The sequence below is a fragment of the Psammomys obesus genome, unplaced genomic scaffold, assembly GCF_907164565.1.
Source record: "Psammomys obesus unplaced genomic scaffold, mPsaObe1.curated_primary_1811, whole genome shotgun sequence".
NCBI classification, from domain to species: Eukaryota; Metazoa; Chordata; class Mammalia; order Rodentia; family Muridae; genus Psammomys; species Psammomys obesus.
The window spans coordinates 26,887,462-26,910,850 of NW_026593286.1; the positions used below are offsets into that span (position 1 = coordinate 26,887,462).

A 23,389-nucleotide genomic window follows, 5' to 3' on the forward strand; every position below is an offset into this window, starting at 1 on the left:
GTGTGTGTGTGTGTGTGTGTGTGTGTGTGTGTGTGTGTGTGTGTGTGATTAGCAGTCTATGGCATGGCTGCTCTATGTTTTCGAACTGGGTTTCCAACATGAAACTTCTATACTGTCTGAATTTTCTCTCTTCTAGAAGCAACAGAAAGACAAGGTGTTGACTAAAGGGGACAGAGCCCTCCCAGGTTGCTCTTCCTTGCAGCACAGGCGCTTGGAACTTCTCAAGCTGTTTCCTCAACCAGCTTCTTGCCCACGATTAGTTGGTGTCTTAGGGAACAGACCGGGTAGGGTATCCTCAAAATACAGCGGATATTTAGTTGTGATTACTTGCTCAATCTTAGAGCAACACTATCCCTAACAGTCACTGTGTGTGTGTAATGTGTATGCCTAAGTGTAAGCAAGTGAGCACACGGGGCAGTGCTCGCGTGTACGGGTGGGCGTGTACGTGTGGGCTCATGCACATGGAGGCCTGAAACTGGCTTTCAGTGTCTTCTTCAATTGTGTTTATTAAGGAAGGTCCCTTAGCTCACCTGGAGCTTGCTGATGCCAGCCAATCTAGCTAGCCTACTTGCCCTCAGCAGGAGTCCCCAGTCACCACCATGGGATTGAGAGGAGTTGAGGTAGCCACCATCCCTGCCCTGCTTTTAGGCTTCCTGAGGTTTTCGTGGCAAGTCCTTCATCCACTAAGCCATCTTCCTCACCCCTCAAGATCTATACCTGAATCTCCGTGTCTGTTTTTGTTTCCTGGGAACAAGTCTTGGCATTCCTTGATAGAAAATATGTGTAGGTAGTTTTTATACCTATCATGAGGTGGGAGGCCTGGGCTCTTTTCTTCATCATCATTCTTCTTCAGAATGCTTGCTTGTCAAGCACAACCAGTAGACATTGATGTAATTACTGAACAAGTGAATGAATGAATGAATGAATGAATGACTGGTACATGATACTACAAGAATGGATTCCTAGATGAGCCTTATGACAACTTCATGACACTAGTCAGAGGTTTGCCCAGTCTTCCCTTTATTTTAAGCAAAGATCCAGGCTGGGCCCCCAGCTCTGGTGGAGCTCCCATTACCAGAGCCTCCTTACTGTCAGGATGCTCTTCTCATCTTGGCACCAAGAGCACACGCAAGGTTCTTCGCGACGCATCAGAGAAGCAGAGCTTGAGCAAGCATCAAACAGATGGCACAGCTGTAGAGCTTCAATCCTATGTCATCTACACAAGACAGGTAGGTTTGATTCCTGAAGGGAATCAAATGTATTGGCAATAGAGAGAGGGGAATGGCACAGGAGCTGCTGGCCCTACCCTCAGGCCTTTCAGATGTTATGGGAGCCTGGCAGGTAAATGGTGATGGGTCTGTAACAGGCACAGGGCCCAGACCTTGTTCTAAAAAGGGGTGCTGACCACTCGGCACTCATGGTACCAAGAACGTGGGTTAGAATGTTACTGGACATCAGCTCAGTCTTTAAACATTGGCTAGATATCAAGTCAAATAAGAGGTTAGATCTGGCCCACGGTGATAACAAGTATAGGAGCTAAACACTCATGGAAAATAGAAAAACCAGCATGCAAATGAGGTCAGGTGTCACCTGCCAGAGATGCTGGGAAAGGGAGAGGGGTTTCTGGTTGTGGGGCGACAGAAGTCATCAACCCCATTTTCCAGGGCACTGTTCAGATAGGCTGAAAAGACCGTGCATACACTGAATGAACATCTCCTCCTTTGAAAACCTCCGACGGTCAAAGGATTGGTGTACATGGTAGGGGGCGGGGGAGGGGTGTGGGGCAGCCAGCGTGCAGCCTATTAGGAGATGGATGTGTGATCCAATGTGAGTGGCTATATAATCCGGAGGTGGGTTCAGTAAGATGTTAGAGAGTGACAAAATTTGCTGGAAGACAGCAGGCTCAAATCTCAGCAAACTGGGCCCTGCACAGCTCTGCAGGTACAGCATTTTTTCCTTCACGTGGTTGCCCCCAAAATCACTCACCATCCCACAAAACTTGGAACCCCACAAACAGGTGTGGTGAGAACCCACAAAACTCAGAAGCTGTGTATCCTTACACTGCAAAATCTGCGTTGGCAGACGGCCATGCTGCCATTTTCCAAGCGCTGTCTATTCTCTTTCTCTTCAAATGGTGGCTCGTGTGTGGTGTGCTATTTTTTCCCCCCTGTTTGGAAATGCTCCAGCTGAACACTTGCCTGGTTGCCATGGCAACTATCAGGTAGCACCGTCTTTTTGCCTGGAGCTGAGACTGCCAGCAAGAAAGCCAATACACTAGTATATTGTTTCTTCCTGGACTAATCTTTTAAACTGTAGCCTATAGTGTTCCCATAATATATTCGATCAGAAGCCTGAGTGGTTTATTGAATTTAATGCACCATGGCTCTCCTTTGACCGAACGATGCATTCAGTAGCAGGCCTCTATTCTGAGTTTTCTCCCTTGCAATGGAAAGTGCAAGACTTCCTTCAGTGACCCTTTTGTGATTTCTACAGTTCTAAAGGAAGAAAATGGATTTGTACACACAGACACTCTGTCTTTTTAATCTCATGCTCGTTGAAGAATTATTTATCTTATTTAGGCAGGATCCAGGTAGGGCGTTTGCCAAATATCTGATGTTGAAGTAGAACACATCAGCAGGAGAGAGCTAATTCTCTGCTATGGCTAGTGAACACTGTGAGAAGGCAAAAAGCGCAGGCTAGTGGGTTCAAGCAAACCAGAGGTGCGCTATTCAAAACCTTTCAAAATGCCTCCTCTGCCTACTTCCTGATGGAGAAGATGTGCCTCTCGGCCTCCAGCACTGAGGGGAAGGACAATGGGGAGAGTGTCTCATGCAGAAAAGGAGCAACACGGGACACCATGAATGGCAGGCTTGTTTGGGATCACAAAGAGCAAGGAAGAATGAGAGTTCAGTGAGGGTTGTTGTACCTGTGTACTAGAACCTTCACACGATTGAGAGGAAAGCAAGTAAACCCGGAGACTTCATTCCTCTGTGGCTGTGTTTCTTCCAGCATGGAGTCACTCGTGGCAGGGCTGAACACTGTAGGTAAATGGCTGTGTGTGCAACACAATCGTAATGGTACTTTGTCCCTAATATATATATATGTGTGTGTGTGTGTGTGTGTGTGTGTGTGTGTGTGTGTGTGTATACAACTATTAGAGAATTATAAAACACTTAGCATGAGAGCTTTCTTTGAATGGATATCAGCCGGGTACCTCCACTGTTTTGCCTTTGGAAAATCAGAAAACACAGGCACACATACTCTGATCAACTGTCCAACCAGGGACCTCTTTGATAACTTCCTTCTCACTCATTTACTTATCAATAGTGTGGTGAGCACCCACAAATTCATCATCTTCTCTTTATAGTTTTAGATGTTTTAAATGTTATCAAAACATACACAGATGAAGGAAATGGCTCATTCCTTTCAAGTAGCTTCTAATTTGGCAGGGAAGGCTGCTAATTGCTCCCATAGATAGGCCCATGCCCTTGTCTATACCCCTGAAACCAGTTACTGTAACCTTATTTAGAAAAGGAATCTTTGTAGGTATGACCAAATTAAGGCACCTATCCCAGAAAACCTGAATGGACTCTAAATTCGATCCCAAGCATCCTTCCGAAGGGCACTGAATGACCTGCCCCACAAAGCCACAGGGAAAGACGATATAAAGACAGAGACAGAACCGTGCAGCCACATCCAAGAAATGCCACCAAATTATGCCGGAAGTTAGAGAAGCCACAGGAATTTCCTGCTGCCCCAAAGAGAACACCACCCCATTGCATCATGACTTCAGGCTCTGGCTTCCTGCTGGGAGAGAAGGAATTCCTCTCATTTTAAAATATCAGTGTGGTATTTATCCAGTGCAGTCCTGGGAGTCTGATATATAGGATATGTCATGACTGCTACCATGATAGGAATGATACGAGCAGTTGCTATGGCAACCTCTACAGTAAACTCAATACCTCTTTACCAAGCATTTGACGTGTGGTCTTTTAATTCTCCGAATGATACTATCAAGCATTTACTGTAACTACCACCACTTTATAAGTGGGGTAACTGAGACATTTACTGCAAAGTCCTGTACCCATTGGTAACAGTCAAAGTACTAAAGAACCAACTATCTAAAGATCGTAGTCTACTTTTTATCCTGTCTCTAATGGAAAAAGGTGAGAGAGAGAGCGAGATTCCATCCATGTATGCTAAATTAAACTTTTTCATTCTATGTTTCTAATTAGAAATTTTAATTGATGTTTCTCTATGCTCCAAGTGTTTGATTTATCGGTACTCTTAACCACACTTCATCTGCTTGATTAGAAAACTACTGTGTCTAAAATGTCTAAAATATCTTCAGGAAGCATTAAGGACAACAGTTTTATGGTGTGCTGCTCTTTGCATCCTATAAGTCACAGAAAACAGGGGACAAATTGTGTAGCCCACTAGACTGTAGAGAATACCAGAAGTCCAGTCAAGGCTTTGGGCCTGATCCTGTAATGAGAAACTCGTGGAGGTAACTTTAAAAACTGGTTAGGATAATACCCACAAGAGATGGATGACCCTTGAACCTTAACAACAGAGTACATGGATTTGAAAAAGGACTAGGCCACATGGAACTAGAATCAGATGGTAGTTGGGCAGCGCCTGGCAGAGAGAAAAAGAAAATGGGGACAGAGCTAGGGCTGGGGAAGGCAAGTGCGCAGCAGCTGGTCAAGGGAAGCTCTTACCACGGGGAATGCCTGCTGCGGTGGGGTGAAACCGAGAAGCCAGTGACCCCAGAGTCCAGAAGCAATCAGATCCTCTCCCTAGATTTGAAAGCCAATGGGCTAACTTTAGTTCAGTAATTGTCTAAAAGGCTCTAGGATAGCTCAGGGTCCTCTGCTGAGATCAAAAGTCCAATTTCAGAGAAACTAATGCTTTGGCAATGTCTGCTCTTTTGTTTTTGCGTGAGTCAATACCCCTATTCAGAGAGACATCACTAATGCTGAAAGTATTGAAGAGTATGCTTCCTTCGGTTTCAGGCCCCAGCTCTGCCTCCTGGCTGCCCAACACAGAAGCCATGCTTCCTTGATGTGAGCTGAAGGCTGAGAGGTGTTCAGCATCGCCACTCTGCCACCCATGCTTTCTATGACCTCAGGGCTTGTACTTAGGCTTGTTTCCTGATCTGTAAGTGCAGATAATGCTGTGCTCTTCCCAGGAGGTGAGCATAAATGGAGATGGCAGGCGCACAGCAATAGTGCAGAAGCTGACAGCTCACACATAAGGCATTGTCACGTTGTCAAGGCCATGTTTCAGGAAACCATGTGGTTAGGGCAAAGACTAGGAAAAGGTAAACTGGACTTTCCAGTTCATTTCATTGGCGCCACCATCCACAAAAGCTTTTCAGCATCCCCAAAGGCAGTCTCCATTTATAAAATAAACATTAATATTTCTTTTACTAGGGACATTGTGGTGAATAAATGAGTTATTACAAATAAGCCTAAAAGTCCCATATTTATACAACTGTATGTAAATTTGAAAATATTCTTTTCAATGAAAAAATAAAACTGAAATCATCAATAAAAATGTCTGGATAAATTTGTGATTTTAAAAGTTTTCTAATATTTCAAAGTTGTCATCATTTTTTAGATTTTATTTTACTTTTGTGTGTGTGATTGTTTTGTCTGCATGTATGTTTGTATAACACTTGTGGCCTTGGTATCAACGTAAGCGAGTAGAGGCTTCAAATTCCTTGAAACTGGAGTTAGATAGGATTGTGACCTTCTGTGGGTGCTGAAAATCGAACCCAGGCCCTTTCAGCCACTGAGTCATCTCTGCAGCCCAACACCAACCTTATTTCTTCTCTCTTCTCCAGATTTCTAAAAGTTAATAGTTACATACCAACAAATTTAACATTACTCTTCAGAGTTGAAAAAAAAAGGCATCCCCTATTCCTCTATTCTAAATAACGGAAAACTTTATGAATGTCGGTGCAAACATCATAACATGAACCTCAGGAATGTTCCTTACTCTTTTCTCTCTCACTGGTTGCAGTTCTTCAAGGTGTAGACAACTAAAGCTTCACACATTCAGTGTCCCAGATGATGTGAGACAAATGGGGAGGAAGATAGCAAAGATCTGAGATCTCAGCATGCAGATTTTCAAGTTCAGACTGCCTCTGGGTGCCAGTCCACAATATCGCTTCTCTATTATTGAAGACGTGAATATGACAATTAGCTATGACACTTCAGGCCTTCCAATCCCATGGGATTCCACTTGATCAGATATGGTCCTTGCTGAAACTTTCAAAATTAAGAAACTCTTCTGATACATGCTGATAATAAATAAATAAATGAACTTGGTACCAGACCACAGCTATAGTCAAAGGAGGCATATTTGACTTAATGCACATATTTGTCAATAAACATGTATTCTAACTGCCACCTCATATACATGATGTTGGCAAAGTCACTGAGTGTTCATAAGACTCTGAATTTAATGAAACAAAGTCCCTGGGAGATACGGCATCAAGGTCCATGCATGGAAGGAGGTATTTGTTGGGAGTGTACTATTTACAGAGACTAAAGCTTTTAATCTTCATCAATGGTATAAATGTAATAATAATATTGCAATTTTAAACAGATATCAGGAATATACTATGGGGCATTCTGCAGTAAAATTGAATGAACTACTTGAACTGAGTCAAACCTGTCTTCATAAGCTTGAAAGGACTATCCCACGGACTCCTAATACTGCCTGCACATTATCATCTGAAACACTTGGAAAAGAAAATCAGTTCTTTTTACAAAATGTTTAGTAGCCACGGATTGAAAAGGATGGTTTAGAGAGCCCAATTTTAGCCAATACCAAGATCTTCTGGTTTTGTACTCTTTCCCTTTAAGACCTTCATTCCTTCTGCTCTGGTCGGAAATTGAGATGATCACACCACAATTCAATAAAAAAGGAAAGCTCTTGGGAAATAAGCTTGAAAACAAAACATCCTGAAAACCTTACAGAGCACCCCGTTGATTCTTTTATCTAGATTGTGCCCAGACAGTTATTGAAGTAGATTGCTGGCTAGTAAACTCTAGTTTGCTTAGTAGGCACACAAGATACAAGTCTGTGTGCTCACAGACTAAAAGGCCGCAAGAGAACAAACCTGCCAAGACTATGCAAGAGGATTGACACCAGAGGAATGAAAGAAATAGTTGGCTAAAGGGAAATAACTTTTAGTTCTTTAATTCTAGACTTAAATGCATCTGGAAAGTTTTGATTTGTAAGGCTCTCGAGGTGGCGCTCATCCCTGGCAGACTACCTTGTTCTAGGAAAGTCCTCACTCTAGATATCCGTTTCCTAAGCTTTCAAAATGAGGGCGCTGAATCCATTCAAACCCTTTGCTTCACAAGAGTAAAGAATCTGACTCAAACTGACCTGGTTTTAAAAAGAGACTTTAGTGATTTCCATAGGTGCCACCACCAGGTATAGCTGAAGTAGAGGTTGAAAAGAAGCCACCAGGATATGTATCTTTGCTCTCCAACAATTAGTTTTGCTTTGTGCTGTCCCTCTGTGACACAAGGTTTGCTCCTTGCAGCCCTGGGTTTTCACATCCTGAAAACTTCAACCACAGCACAATAACGAAGGTTTCTATTTCACCATACTTTAAAAATAAGGCTCCACAACTGAATTCTTTGGAGGTTTTGGTTTCAGTCCCATCTCCCAAACAGTTGCTGCATAACGGTGAACATGGAAGACATTCCCCTGTGAAACATGGGTGAAGTCAGCACAAAGACATTGATGGAAAGGTGAATTCTAAGGGAAACCCAATTATCAGCTATGGAAGAAAGAAAATAAGTCGTGGGAGCCTCCAAATGGATGTCCACTAAAGAGTGGAGACTTTTGACTTCAAGGAAAATTCCAATTCCTCCATAGCTAAGACAATCTCTTGGAACTTTTCCTTTATTAGAAAAGAAAATTATTAGCAAGGACTGGTGATTTCCTCGTGTCATAACTAATGCAGAAATCAAATTCATAATCTCTTAATTTGTAAACCCATATTCTGCCTCATTTCTAGGGCTATAATCCCAGCTATCACAAAAGACTCAGGAGAAAAGGGTTCAACTCTGTGAATGCGATCTCTCCAGGCAAGTATCATCATAAAGACTGTTCCTTTGTTCCTTCTGGAGATGCTGTTAGGGCCCTCTGATAATCTCCGGTGATCACAACAGGGTAGAGGGCGGTTACTTGACTTGACTCTGAACGTGTCATGCACAGCACCTGTTCACAGTCCAGCTGAACATGCTTTGAGTTCTCAGTTTGGGACACACTCGTGGTTGCCGTAGCAGCTGCCTAACGGTGACTCCTCACGAGGGGCAATGAGGATGTTATTTCTTTTCCTTCGTCCCTGAGGTGGGCGGGAGAGGGTCCAGTCTTGACTGATTTTCTTTCTCAGGCGTTTCAGATGATAATGTGCAGGCAGTGTTAGGAGTCCCTGGCACAGCCCTTTCAAGCTTATGAAGACAGGTTTGACTGAGTTCAAGTTCATTCAATTCCACTGCAGAATGCCCCATAGTATATTCCTGGTATCAAGTTAAAATTGCAATATTATTATTACTTTTATTCCCCCCTCAAAGGGCTGTGCCCACTCTGCCATGTCATGTGACTGCCCGCTTTCCAAGGTGCAAACTCATGAATATTCTTAATTAGAACTGTGGTTTCCTGATCTTTCCAATCTAGCTACGTTGGAACTTAATTACAGCAAGGGACCAGGAACATCTGGCAGGTCTAACAGCCATGATCTGTGCTTCTGGCTGTGCCCTGTGAGTTGCCAGCAAAGCCATACATCAACCATGATTGCTGAAGCTCTGTGGAGATAGAGAGGGAAAAGGAAGCGGAGCCAGCTATAACCTCTCAATTAAGTCTTCCGAAAAGCGCAGATGATTAACTGGCTACAGGCGGAGTTTACTCTTGAATGGAAAACAGGAGCAACAACATAAAACAGGCACACCTGCCATCCCAGTGACTTCGGGACGGCGAAAAGAAACACTCCATCTTTTTACGTTAGCGGGCCGTCCAATGTTTGGCAGCTCATTTCCAAAGGATTCTAGCTTCCTTCCTTCATTAGTACAAGGCTCCAAATAAGTTCTATTCAATTTCATATTATCGACTTGATTTATGTCAAAACATTGTACTTGTTCTGACCCAGGCAGTGATAATCTTTAAGAAACTGTGGCTTGGTATGTAAAGCACAGTCTTTGAAAACTGAAGGGTTTGGGGGGGGGAGGTGGGATTTCACTCTATTTTTTGATCTTCTAATGGAATTGTTTTAAATGTAAGTGTTTTGCAACTTACATTTCTGATTGCAAACAAAGTGTACGGCTTTTGGTAAACAACACTGGAGATTTTGTCCAGGAAATGTGAAGTCTGCGCATTCCGACTGTTGGTGGGCGTTACAGTGAATGGAAGAATAGATGTTCTTGTGATGTTTATAAGTTAGTGGAAGAGAAGAAGGAGTGCCTTCCTAATTTCAGCACTGAGCAGTCTGTGATAACGGATGCAATGAGCTCAAATTTTCCAGGCTTTAAACTTGACAAGGAGAAGGCAAGAACACCAATGGGGCTTTTTTTTTTTTTTTTTACTTTATAAGCAAACACTAGGAAAGCAGGAGTTTGGGGTGACTCCTGATAAGCAACGATGTGAGAAAGAGGGTCCCCCTTTTTTTCCTCATTATCACATTTAATTCTTAACCATGGGAGATTATCCCCAAAGTATAGATACATACCTACAATTCAGAAGTGCAAAATGGTTTCTCAGAGCTCACCCAGTTCAGGGAAGGGTGGCCAATAGGGTTCAGCTCTGTTAGAAAGTCTAGGAAATGCAGCCAGAATGTAGTCTATCAAGGCAAGATCACATAAGATGGGACTGCCGGGGTGACGAGTTCAAAGTTAGTTCCACAGGCATGTCAGCCATTCATGACCTATCCCTCATCCAGTGAACTGCTGGCATGCTACACCCTTAGTCTCAAGGGGCTCCCTGCCCCAGGCTTTCTTACATGTATGTCCTTTCATTTCCCCAAATACCCAAGCTCCTTCACCCTGTTTATCTGTGCCAATATGATGCTCCACCCCAGGCGAACAAACAGTTCTCAAATAATCACTACAAACACATCGTGAATATTCACTACAAATTCATTGTGAATTTGGTAACTTTACTAGAGTTGGAGGAAGGTGGGAGGAAAGATTGCTGCGAGTGGTACCTCCTGCCTTTGTGTGGGTGCATGCCTCCATTGTTGCATTGTTCTACTCTACTCTCTTCTCTTCCGGCGCCAGGAAGAAGCTGCTTAATTGCTCTTACAGGGTGGGTCTGCCCGTGCCTGTGGGTGGATCCTGGACACGTCTCCCTCGACACCTTGACATATGTCCTCCAGACAGAAGACAGATTTTCTTTAGCAGACTTCTACTAGGAGAGATGGATGTGACCCCTGAGAGTCTATAGGCTGTGTACAGTATGCACCAATCAGAACCAACCAGTCAGTGGCCAGATGCTGGCAGCAAGCAAGGAAGAATAAAGAGAGTGGACATTAGAACGCAGACAATGCATGGAGAAGACCTAACCCCACCCCCGAATGTAGTGCATAGACTCAGTCTTCAAGTGGGGACCCTAGTAAGGGGAACAGGGGCTTTCTCTGGCATGAACTCAGTGGCTGGTTCTTTGATCACCTTCCCTGGTGGGGTGCAGCCTTTCCAGGTCACAGAGGAAGACAGTGCAGCCAGTCCTGATGAGACCAGATAGGCTAGGGTCAGATGGAAGGGGAGGAGGACCTCTATCATTGGACTAGGGGAGAGATATAGGAGGAGAAGAGAGAGGAAGGGTAGGATTGGGAGGAGACGAGGGAGGGGCTACAGCCTGGATACAAATTGAATAAACTGTAATAAATGATAATAATAATAAAAGAAAAATGCGGATAATGCCTCTGTCTGTCCCTCCTTCCTTTCCTTCCCTTTTCTTCCTTGCTTCCTTCCTTTCTTCCATCCTTACTTTATTTGTGTTTGAGGATGGTTTTTGTTTGATTGTTGAGATAGGAGCTCATTCGGTAGCCCAGGCTATCCCTGAACCCACAATATTTCTCCTGCCTCAGCCTTTTGAGTGCTAGGGTTTCTATTTTTCAGATCACTTTGCACCTTGAAAAGATCTTCAAGGTCTTCATGAGATTTGTGAGATATATATATATATATATATATATATATATATATATATATATATATATCTCCCTCTTTCCTGGTCAACACACTTTAGTCCCAGCTCAGCTTTGAACTCAGGCTGTGCTATCTCCACGTATATCATGGAATGTCTGCAGCTGTCTTCAGAAAGACTTCTCTTGGCTTGCTCTATATTTTAATCAGGAAAGTTTTTTTCCTTGCCAGAGGATTTTCTTTAATAGTCACGTTTGAGTTTCCAGGCCCTTCAACCTCTGTTTCCTCCCAGCTCACTCTGCAATGGGGCAGATTAGCAGGAACCAAGATTGTCTCTGATCCACCAACCAGCAGAGATCACTGATGCAGCAAGGGTCGGGAGGAGGCCATTCGTCTTTTTCAGTGGCCACACACAAATGATCCTCTCCTGCCATATGTTCTAAAGAACACTCTTCTTCCCCTTCAGGTGTTTGACCCCCTATTGAATAGAGGAATTGATCAAAGTTGAAGCTGTAGTGAGACAGACAGAAAAACCTCTATTTCTCAGTAAATCAAATCTTTAGAAAGAATTCAAAGTAAAATGCTGATATCTAACCCAGTTCCTGAGTCTCCCTGCCTCATGTGGACATGAGCCAGACCGATTCGGTGTCCTTTTTCAAAATATGCACATCCAGGGAATTCTACAAGGAAAAAGACACTTTTTTTTTTCTGGCAATGACCTCAGTGATGGAGCTTGTTAAGCAAAGGGTGGTAACTTGAAATAAAGCTCCTTGTGTCTATATCCAAAGAGTTATGACTTGGAAGGTTCGTGTGAGGTGAAGGAGAACAAGAACAAATAGACATCAAGTTGAGATGCCGTGCCAAACATCTGGAGGAGGGAATGAGAGCATTATGGGAAAACAGATGGAGGGAGGCTTGGCCAGATAAAATTAAAGGCAACGCTGTTCAGTATCTGATTACCTAAGAGAATTTGACCTAAAAGGAAAGTATCTATAAAACCTGTACTTTAAATAACCTCTTGACATGAGAACACTTTACGAAATTGCAGCTCTTATCGGGCCTTGAGGTTTACTTTGAAGGTTTTAATTTACTAATTACCGGGTGCATTGTTGCCTTTTATTATTATTAGAAACAAGATTCTAATTGATAACCAAAAGGCTTAGAAAGACCCGCACTAAAAATTATTTCCATGTTATTTTAATTAGCCTACTTAAATTGCATTTGAAAACTGAGGGGGTTAGCCAAGCATCTGTGTGTGTGACTTACACATCCCTGTCAGGAGAGGCAGGTGAGGTCCTTCGGGAGCTGTTTTCCTCATGAAAGGGGTTCATTTGGTGTGTGTAAACATTTTGTCTATAGCCGCACTGTGCACAGGGCTAAACACTCACCAGCATTGCACAAACACAATAAAAATTTAAGGAGTTTGATCTTAAAAAGTTTATTGAGTCTCCCCCAAGACACTAAACTTTAAAATGGAAATTAATAATGATGTCAAGAATGTATAATGTCAGGGCTGGAGAAATGGCTCAGTGGTTAAAAGTACTTACTGCTCCTCCAGAGGTTCTGAGTTCAGTTCCCAGAACCCATATCCGGTGGCTCACAAGTGCCTGTAATTCTATCTCCAGGGAATATGACACTCTCTTCTACACACATACAACACACACACACACACATACACACACGCAAACAAACACACACAGAGTATATACTCCACAGACACAGGCACATAAAAATAAATAAAACCCATACACATATATAAAATTTGAAAGAACGTATACTATAAAAATAAGTTTATAGAGTCATCTACACATGTTTACATTAAAACCTTCCTTGCATTTTATGGGATCAATGCAACACAGACCTTCTGAAGTCAGAACACCTATGTATTTCAGAGGTCTGAAGATAGGTCTGTTAGTGCACTTTTGCACACACATGCACAGGTGTGTATGCACACACACACACACAGACACACACACACAACACAACTGTGTTGCCTGCCTTTCGAAGAGTGAATCCCTGTGCCCTCAGCTTTCCCTGGTCACCCTTTATTTAAACGGTTGAGCTCTGAGCCCTGAGCCCGTGAACTGGGAGAAGCCCATGCATCTCTCCCAGAGGCCTACTGAGAGCCCAGTCACCTTTTGCCCAGGCCCCTGCCTCCTTCTGAACTTTTGGCTTTGCTTTCTTCTACCGCCTACAGCTAGCTTCTTCCTCATGCTAGGTACAACCTTTTTTTTTTCCCTCTCTTTCTTTTTTTTTTCAGAAAATTTTAATTCTGTTTTTCTCATCTCTTCAAAATTCACCATTGATAAAAAACTGGTGTGCATAACAGACTTTCCTGAAAGTTGGGGAATAACAAAAAGGAATAACTAGCACCTCATGGAATAATAAACAACTAAACATGGATCCAAGGTTGAACTGTGCTCTATGTTTCAAGCTCCTCTGTCACTGCCAGGGAAACTTCTTACTAGCTTCTACTAGGATTTGTTCGTTTGTTTGCTTGTTTGTTTTGCCTTGCCTGGCCAGTTACCATATTGCTGGGGATACTGTCACTGTCAGTAGTCCCATTTTCCAACTCTTCTTTAGCTCCCAGGACCCCTCGTGGACCCCCTCCATTGTCAGACAAACCACAAACAGCACAAAACAGCAAGCTCATCGCACCAGCTGCCTTTTTTTCTGTCTGTAACGATTATTACTGTGTTCTGCTGATCCAGATATTATTTGCCCTTAACTGAAGATGGTCACATGCATGATGGTGTAAAAGCTGCTAAGTCATCTCCCCTTGGTTAGCGAAGGTGACAGTATACACTTATGATCCCAGAAGTTGTAAGTACAGGCAGGTCCATCAAGAGTTTAAGTCCAGCCTTGGCAACTTGATACCAACCTGAGCTATGTGAGACCCTGTCTTTAAAACAAAGAAATATAAAACCCAACCCCCTTGTAAGTGGGTCTGAGAGTTGGCACAGAATATACCCAGACACCAAGTTCTCAGCACAAAGGAGAATTATTACCTGAGAAGGGCAAGCATTCAGCAAAGGGTGGGGAAGCTGGCTCTGGATCGGAGGAACACAGCAAGTGTTTGCAGGAGTGGTTTTCAAAGGAGAAAGTGGGACATCTGTGTTAGGAGGAGTTGGTAAGTTCCAATTGAACCTGTTAGTCAGTGTAGCTAAATAATGAATTTTGACTATTGGACACTGATGTTTTGATAGTTGGACCTTGGTCCCAGGAATGAGGCAGTGACGGTAACAGAATGGATCTTGGGGCCGAGCTTTAGGAATGTAATCTAATGGCTTAGCAAGGGAGGGGAAGGCCAGGAAGAGGAGGGCTAGTTCTGCTTATTCCATGTCTGCAGTGCTTGGGCCTGTTAGAGAGCCCTTCACCCCTCATATCCAATCAAGCATTTCCCATGAGTGTGTTGATGTATCATGCATTCTAATTTTTTTCTTCCTAATGCACTTCCTGAGAAGAGGCACACGGGTCACAAGAACGAACAGCATCTGTTTCAGCAAGACTTCTTTTTTTTTTCTTTTCAATAATTTGTACTAAGAATTTTTAATAAAGAATCTGCATCACTCAGCTGAGCAGGCAGAGCACATGAGTCTCAGGACCAAGCTTCTGCTTCCACAGGCCACCATACTTTAACCCACAATACCGGCTGAGTCTGGGGAGTTCAGGAGAACAGGCTGACGTGGCTCTGTTTTGGTCTCATCCCCACTCCCAGAGACACTGACATTGTTTCTGCTTCTGGGCCCAGGAAGCTGCTGTTGCTGGCTGGTGTTGAGAGCTGCTACATATCACTCAAGACCTGCACTGTTGCTCTGGGTGACTTTGCAAAGGCTATTTTTGGTGCCATCTCCAAGATCTACAGCTACTGGACCCCCAACCTCTGGATAGAGACTGTGTTCAATAACTCTCCCCATGAGGAAGTCACTGACCATCTCCTGAAACCCCATGCCTAAGGCCCTCTTCAGAGGACTCGAGATCCAGTTGTGGCTACCACGTAGGGTTTTACATCAGAAAAATGAAGTCAATTAAATCTGTTTTTTTAAAAAAGAAAATGCGGCCCAAAAAAGTCATTTTGACTGAATGATACACTTTAAAGGATAAAGTCATATCATGATTTGCTCCACAATAAATGAAATTGTGCTCAGTTTAACACATTGTGCCAGACTACATGTGACAGTGACTTGGGCTTGCACTATTCTCTGTAGGTTTTGACTCTTTAAAACCTACCTTACTTGTGGTCCCTCAAGCCTCTACCTCTCTTCCAACCCCTCAACCCTAGGTAAAAGAGAAAGGTTGATAGAGGCAGGAGATGTAGACCTCTTAAGGGGTAAGTAGTTCCTGGGGGTGATTCCACTCTATGTCGTCAGGATATCCAGCAGCTTAGCAAACCAGCAATCCAGAAACTGTGCAATCCAGCAATAGCAATAGAGGCAACAAGGACCACCACCACCAGCAGCAGCAGCAGCAGCAGCAGATTTCAGCAGAAGAAGCACAAAAGGGTTCTCTGGAGCGTTTCTTTCTAGGAGCAAAGCAAAGTGAAGCATCCTTTCTCTCTCTGGCCTCCTGTTTATACCTTCTCAGAGTCTTACCAGGCTGTTTTTCAGCTGGCAAAAACCACGCCCCGTGCACGAGGCAGTTTCCTGTTGACAAGTCTCACACACAAGGCTGTTTATCAGCTGACAAAGATCACGAGCCTCTCAGGAGACGGCTATCAGCAAGGTACAAAGCATTACTGCATCCCACACTTGGAGCTACAACAAAAATATATGCACAGGACACAACCAGGACTTTCACTACAATTTTCCCTATTTTCTGAATGGTAATGATCTGCATACTGTGTGGCAAGAACCATGCTAGCATAGAGGACTGACAAGAGGTTAAGAGAGTAACACACAGCCGCTCTCATGGGCACGGATGACAAGCCGCAGACGAAGAATCAGAAAACGACATAGTGCACGGTGTCACTGAGACAGCAAACAGAGAGTGACTGGCTCTCTGAGGCGTATTGTGAGCGGTAAAAGAGAAGGCGGCTTCTGAGGAACTTCTTCACTGATAGGTAAGAGATCCCCTCATGGGAGGAGAGAAAAGCAGGAAAAGAGGCAGATGTGGGGACGGAGAGCGGTTGGAGACAGCTTGCTAATCCATGAAGACAGTGCTGATGAGGAATACGGAGAATGAACCACGTGACATCGGCATCGCTAGAGGGGACTGGAAGACATGGTGACCAGGACCAGGTTTGTTAACGATAGTTTGGGTAAGAGATGATGAAATCCCGAAAGACGACATGGTGGATCGGAAGCCGAACATATCCTTGACGAGATTCTCAGATATACTCAGGCACTTTATTTATTTATTTATTTTTGAAGTAGAAAAAAATCTTCCAGAGATCTAAGATCACCCTGAGTGTAAGAAATGGCTAATGCATAAAACTGCATTTTCATCCCATTTAAAGTGGTCCCTGTACCACAGCAGGAAGCTTGATCAAATCAACTAGGAAAAAAAAAAAAAATAGGCCAGTAGGATTGTCCTCATGTCCTGGACTTTTGGCAGTAGAATTGAGACAAGTCTTTGGTACTTTGGAGGATGAGAAGGGTAAAGGTATCAAAGACTTTTAATCCCGACAGTGTGGTTTGGCTGGTCCTCCACCCCCAGACATTCCGTGTGCAATCAGGAGGCTGTGTGTTCTGGTAGGGGGCGTATGAATCTTTCTGGGCTTTTACTCCGTTTCATTTTGTTTTGTCTTATTGACGCTTAACAATTTCACATTTATGGAGGGCAGCGTGAGACTTCTGCATGTCTATACGCTGTATGACGATGAAATCAGGGCTGTTAGCATACTCTCCACCTTAAATATCTATCCTTTCTTTGTTGCAAAAACATTCCAGATTTTCTGCTGTAAGCGTTTGGAGCCCAGTTTGTTAGGATTGGCTGTGTTCACTCTATCGCCCAATAGACCATCGATACTTACTCTCCTTACCTAACTGCAATATTGTGCCCGTTGATCAAAGTCTCACTCCGCCTCCCACTGTTCTGCCAGCCTGTGGCGATAACTACCTTTTACTTCTGTGACATTTGACATTTGTGTTTTTAGATTCTATGCATGAGTAAGATCGTGTAGTATTTGTCTTTCGGTGCTTGGCTTATCTCACTGAACATGAGGGCCTGGAATACATGTATTAAATTTTCCTTATCCATATAGGTGTCTCTTCAGCATGCCTGTTTCCTTCCTTTTTAATATCTCACTACCCAGAAGTAGGAGTGATGGGGTACATGGCAGTTCTATTTCCCATTTTGAGAACCTCTATAATGAGTGAACAAATTTACTGTTGTATGTAGCTTATAGAATTTCCTCTTCTCTACTCCCTTACCAGTGTTTATTTTTATACTCTTGGCAATAGTCACTCTGGTGTGAAAGGATATCACATTGTGGTTTTGATTTGTATTTCTGTAATGGGTAACATTATTAAACACACTGTCTCTGTCTTTGTCTGGCTGTCTGTCTATCTCTCTGTGTGTATGTGTGTGTGTGTGTGTGTGTGTGTGTGTGTGTGTGTGTGTTACCTGTGTATATGCAGATGAGTATGAAGGCTTGAATGCCTGTGCCTACACATGCAGAAGCCAGAGCAAGACATCTGGAACCCTCCTCTACTGCTCTCTGGCCTGGAGTCTGTGTCTCTCACTGAACTGGAAGTTTCTTTAGGTCAAGCTAGCTGATCAGCAACGCCTTTAGCTATGCCTGTCTCAGCCCTTCAGTGCTGGAGTCACAGGGAGGCACAGTCATGACTGTACTCGTATGTAGGTGCTAGGGACGTGAACTCAACTCATGTTTCTAAAACAAGTGCTCTTATTCAGTGAGCTCTATCCCTCCCCTCGGACTACTTCATATACCTCTCGGTGGCTTGTGTGTCTGCTTTATAGAAACATCTAGTCACCTCTCTAGACCGTTTTAAAAATGTCTTATTTCAATTATTTTTCTACAAAGTTGTTGAGTTTCTTATAGATTCTTGAAACTAATCTTCTGTCAGACATTCAAATATTTATTTCCATTTAGTAAATTGTCCATTCACTCTTTTGACTCTTTCTTTTACTGTACAGATTATTTTTGGTCTGAAGTCATTCTGCCTGTTTATTGTTTGTGCTTTTGAAATTCTAGTCAAAGGTCCCTGCAGTGACGATATCATGCAGCTTTTCTCTGATATTTTCTCCAGCAGTTCTGTAGTCTCGGGTCTCACATTTAAGAATTTAGCCCATTTTGAGTTGAACTTTGTCTATGGTAAGAAGCCCAGGTTGTTTCTTTTATACAAACAGGCAGGTTTCCCAGCATCCCTTGTTCAGAGGCTGTCCCTTCACAATTGTATGTCATTGGCGTCTTTCAAATGGCTGTAAATTCAGTGATGCTGAATAGACAAAACAACCTGAGCAAAAAGTGCAGCTATGGAGGCCCCGTAGCACCCAACTTCATGCTATCTGATAGACAGTAGCAATCCAAACATTCTGCTGCTGGTGTAAGAACAGACCCATGAACCAATGAGACAGAACACATGCTCGCTGGCCTCGAGGCTGCCAGAGGTCACTCCGTGATACCTGCTTCCTCTCTGTTCCCTCTGCCCCGAGTGGCAGCCAGGCACCCTTGACATACTACCTCTACCTTCCTTCGGTTCTCCCACTGCCCCTCTCCTCCCTTCCTCTGCCATATCCTTACATCACCAGTCATCTTCTCTGGACCCAGCTAACTGCTAAGACTCCAGAGCCCAAGGGTAGAAAAGATGACTAAGACCAAAATCAGAAAGTTTAAAATACAATCAAATGTTAACTCTGGTCTTCTGTAGATTATACTAAAAAATGTTTATTTGCCATTTTTTTTTTTATTTTTTGCCATATTCTGTGATACAAGTAGTACCAGAGTCATAGAAATACATCAGCAGACAGAAAAACTTACACTGCAACTTCCTCTACTTCCTGAACTTTGAAGACACCCTGTTTCTCCCAAGAGGAGCAGAACTGACACACTTTCCCTTCTGTCTCACTTGCAAATGTCAGTCTCAGCTCCAATGAAATACCTGCATAGTTCAACACTAAAGACCAGATTTTCTTTTTTTAAGTTTCTTGTGCCTGGTAAATAAGTCTTAAAATAGAACAAAAGAATAAGAGTCAGAGGTTCTGGAAGAGGCAGGGAACAGTTCTGGACCTTCCGGGCATCCTTGGTGATGGGCACTTTAGCCTAGAAGGAAGGTCGCGCCACAACGACGGGAAGAAAAGGACGCTAAGAGATGGTAGCTGGTAAAGTGGGTGGGGAGGTCTGGTTAACGCTACATCCTTCTACAGGGAAGCCATCTTAGTTTCCTTTCCCACTGCTCTGACAGTACACCCTGACAGCTTAGCTTAGGAGAGGAAAGGGTAACCTTGGTTCATAATTCCACGACCATAGCCCATCACTGTGGGGAAGTCAAGGCAGCAGGTGCATGGGCAGTTCATCACATCCACCGTCAGGAGTGGAGATTGGTAAACTAATGTATGTATGCTCACGCTCAGCTCACTTTCTCCTCTTTATCATAGTCCAGAACCCTCTCCTCTTTATCATAGTCCAGAACCCAAGCCCACGGAGCGATGCCACCCACTTTCAGGCCCTGTCTTCCCATGTCCCTTAACATAAGCAAGACAATCCCCCATAGGCACATCCGCAGACCCTCCTGGGCTAGGCGACCCCTCGCTGAGATTCTAGAGTCTATCAAAGCTGACAATTAAAGCGAACCACCACAGCTTAGAGTCTCCATTTCTTTTCCAATATGTCCTGCTGTGTCCTCAGACCCTCTTACATCCTGTGACTCTCCCTTCATATGTAAACCCATTAACAATTTACTATTCTCCGAGCTGTCCTTAAGATGGAGCGATAAAGACCTGAAGGCTGTAGGGTCATTTGAGTTTAATGTCTCCTTCTGACACACAGCTGTTGAGTGGGTGCTAGCAAGTTACTTAACCAACCTCACTGAGCCTCAGGAGGTTCAAAATCCTTAAATTCCTTAATCCTTAAAATCCAAAATCCTTAAATTCATGTATTTTGGTTTTACCCTATTCTACATCATGTCATTTCATATTCACTCTATGGAGAAAGATCCCCTATAGCTTCATTTTATAAGAAAGGGGTGGCAGCCGAGAGGGCTCTATCTATCCTCAGAGACATGTGGCCAGAGGCAGAGTTGAGCACATTGGCTAAATGTCAGGGAAAGTGAGTTCTCTCTCTGAAGGAGAAAAAGGCCAGACCACACCTAGAACCAGGACCTTGTGGTTGGATTCCAGAGTCCTTCAGTAACCACGGCACTCAGCTGCCTCTGTATGTATGTATGTTAAGGTGACACATTGTAGTTAAAAGTCTAAGAAGTAGGTACAATTCATGTGGTAGAGCCCGCACCTTGCTGTAGGGAGAGATGGGTATTAAAACTCTCTCCTTCCATTTAATTATTAATCTACTTGTCACTTCTGTGTGTTATTGATTCTGTACCTATCCTACCTTTCTAGCATATGATAGCATCCCCAAGAAGAGAGGCTAAGGCCTCTGTCTGATTCCCCACAGCACATATTGGAAACCATGTGCCAATGTATATGGATTACAGATAATTCAAGACGGAGGCAGTGTCTGCCACTGTGTTTTCCTCCTACTTTAATCCAAAAGAATCGGCATTATGGCAGAGCGTGTGTTTATACACAGTCCTGTCTTGTATCTTCAAAAATGCATAATATGAGCTGGCTTGAAGCTCCTGCAAGTCACCCACCCTGCCGCAAAGCAGAGATGTCAGGAAAGAAAGAGAACAAGCATGAGAGAGGAAGCCCAGGAAAAGAGTAGAGGGGAAGGAAGGAAGGAAAAAAAATGGAGGAAAGAGGGGAGGAAGAGAGGGAGGGAAGGAAGGGAGGAAGGAAAGAATTAATTTCTTCCCCCATTTTATATGCCTTTAAAGCTTAAACTTTAAGCATTCTTAAGACACTGTGACATTCTTCCAGTGACATTTCCCGGTGTTTCCCAGTCCTAACTTCTGAGGGTCATTGCAGCATGTGTCAGAAGCCATGTGAGGAAATTCTCTGATCTTTCTTTAAATGAGGTAAAAACCAAGTGTGTCCCTAAGAATCAGAGTCACACGTTAGGAACAGGGCACATGAGTCCTCGCAGAGCTGTCAAGGAGGTTTCTATTTTTGGCCTCCAGTCTGTTTCAGCATCAATGAGGGAAAGTGAGCCCTAACACACACACACACACACACACACACACACACACACACACACACACACGCAATCATTGAGGGCATTTGTAATATCTGCAGAGGGGACACAAAAGGCACTTGTGTGTATCAGATGGAGGAGAAAATTGGAAACAAAGGGAAAATCCGCAGGCAGAGGATTTAGCATTCATGTATGCATTCATTCAGCAAATATTTGTTGAGTGTCTACTTGAGGCAGAGCCCAGCCCAGGGTGATCGTACTGAGGTATAAATATTAAAGAGGCTCAGCTCTTGCCCTTACCTCACAGTCAAGTGCAGGAGATGAGACATGTACATATTTATTATTTAGTAGTGTCCTACAAACATTTGAGCTGGGAGTCTGTGGACTAAAAGGCTACATTAGTCATGCTACAGAGAATGATGGCCCCAGTCCCCCTGGTCCCATCATTATCAGTCAGCTCATGGCATCAGCCCTCCACCTTACCATAATGAACAGTGTGCGTTGGGTTCCTATCAAAACTCTGGCATTCAGCTCCCCAGTGGGTTCACCTTTAGAGGACAAAGGCTCCCTGAACACCCTGAAAACTTTGTATTCAGAGGCAGATTTCGACAGTGTAACGTAAGTGACTTCCAAAATTCTAGGAGGCATTGTCCAGGTGATTGGCGTTGAGGCTCCAGGGGCTCAGGCATAGACTTGCTTCTCAACAGTGCCTGAGGGTTCTGTGACAAAGGAGCCCCTCTGGATCTGTCCACCATAACGTGTCGGTAGACGGCTCTCTAAAGTAATGTCCTAAGATGTTCAGAAGAGAGTGTTCAGAACACAGGATCACCAGGGCCGCACTTCGTACAGAGTCCGCGCTACTGTACCAGGTGTCAGTCGTGCTGACAATTCTTGATTCTTCTTTCGTCTTGGATGATGTGAAGTTAACCACTGTTTTGTTCTGCTTCTTGTTTTCACTGTGGCGCTGATGCATACATGAGATTGGTCACTTTAAGTTGTAGGTGCAAGGCTTCCCGAACTACGCACATTCATCTGCTATGCAGCCATCACCATCATCCATCCCCAGAACATTTTTATCTTCCCAAGGCGAGACCCTGTTCCTATTGAACAATTAGCTCTCCACACTTCCTTCTCAAGCCCTTGCTTTCGCCACCCTACTTTCTGTCTCTGTGGATTTGTCTGCCCTAAATATCTCGTATAAGCAAATTTATTCTGTATTTTGTTTTCTTGCATGCCTTTTTTACCCAGGACATAGCATGGTATAGAATTTCCTCCTTTTTGAGAGCTGAATAATATATGGTTGTTTGTACACACGCCATTTTGCTTATCCATCCATATCTTGATGGACATTCAAATATATTCCTACCTGTTGACTATTGTGAGTAATTCCTGTGAACATGAGCATACAAATATTTGCTTCACCACCTCGTTTTTACTGTAATGCATTAAAACAGTTGAAAGTGCATCTGTAAGATAGTTTCTTTTTGTGACTGATCATCGACCATAAGGTTGATGGGGTAACTTCCATCTAATTCTGTGGTTATGATGGGAATATTAGAGACACTATTGCTTCTGCTGTCATAGACTACTCTTTATGAATCTCTAGAAGAGAGATAACCTCATTTTGTGTGACCTGTACACTAAGAATAGGAATCACAGTCTTCAATGACCAAAGAATCATAAGAAGAACAAAACTTCATGATATATGAAAATTATCTTTATAAGTAATTTCTAAACTTATAGTTATTGGAGCCATGCTTATTCATTTTCTCATTGTCTGGGACAGCCTTCAAGCTGAAGAAAAAGATGGCCAGGAAGTAGCCCACACCTGTAAGCCTAGCACTCAAGGAGGCAGAGGCAGGTGGATATCTGGGAGTTTGAGGACTCGCTCTACAAAGCGAGTGCAGGACAGCCAAGATTACACAGAAAAATGAAAGAGAGAGAGAGAAAGAAAGAGAGAGAGAGAGAGAAAGAAAGAAAGAAAGAAAGAAAGAAAGAAAGAAAGAAAGAAAGA

The 23,389-nt window shown here is 43.4% G+C and overlaps 1 protein-coding gene across 1 annotated transcript in view; it reads right to left on the reverse strand.

Annotated features, from left to right (window-relative positions):
- Cpo (carboxypeptidase O) overlaps positions 1–23,389 on the reverse strand; it is a 92,401-nt gene that overhangs the window by 61,760 nt on the left and 7,252 nt on the right. Inside the window, 2 exon segments of the mRNA XM_055616794.1 lie at positions 19,703–19,808; positions 22,128–22,339. Of these exon segments, the coding sequence (XP_055472769.1) occupies positions 19,703–19,808; positions 22,128–22,339 (318 nt within the window).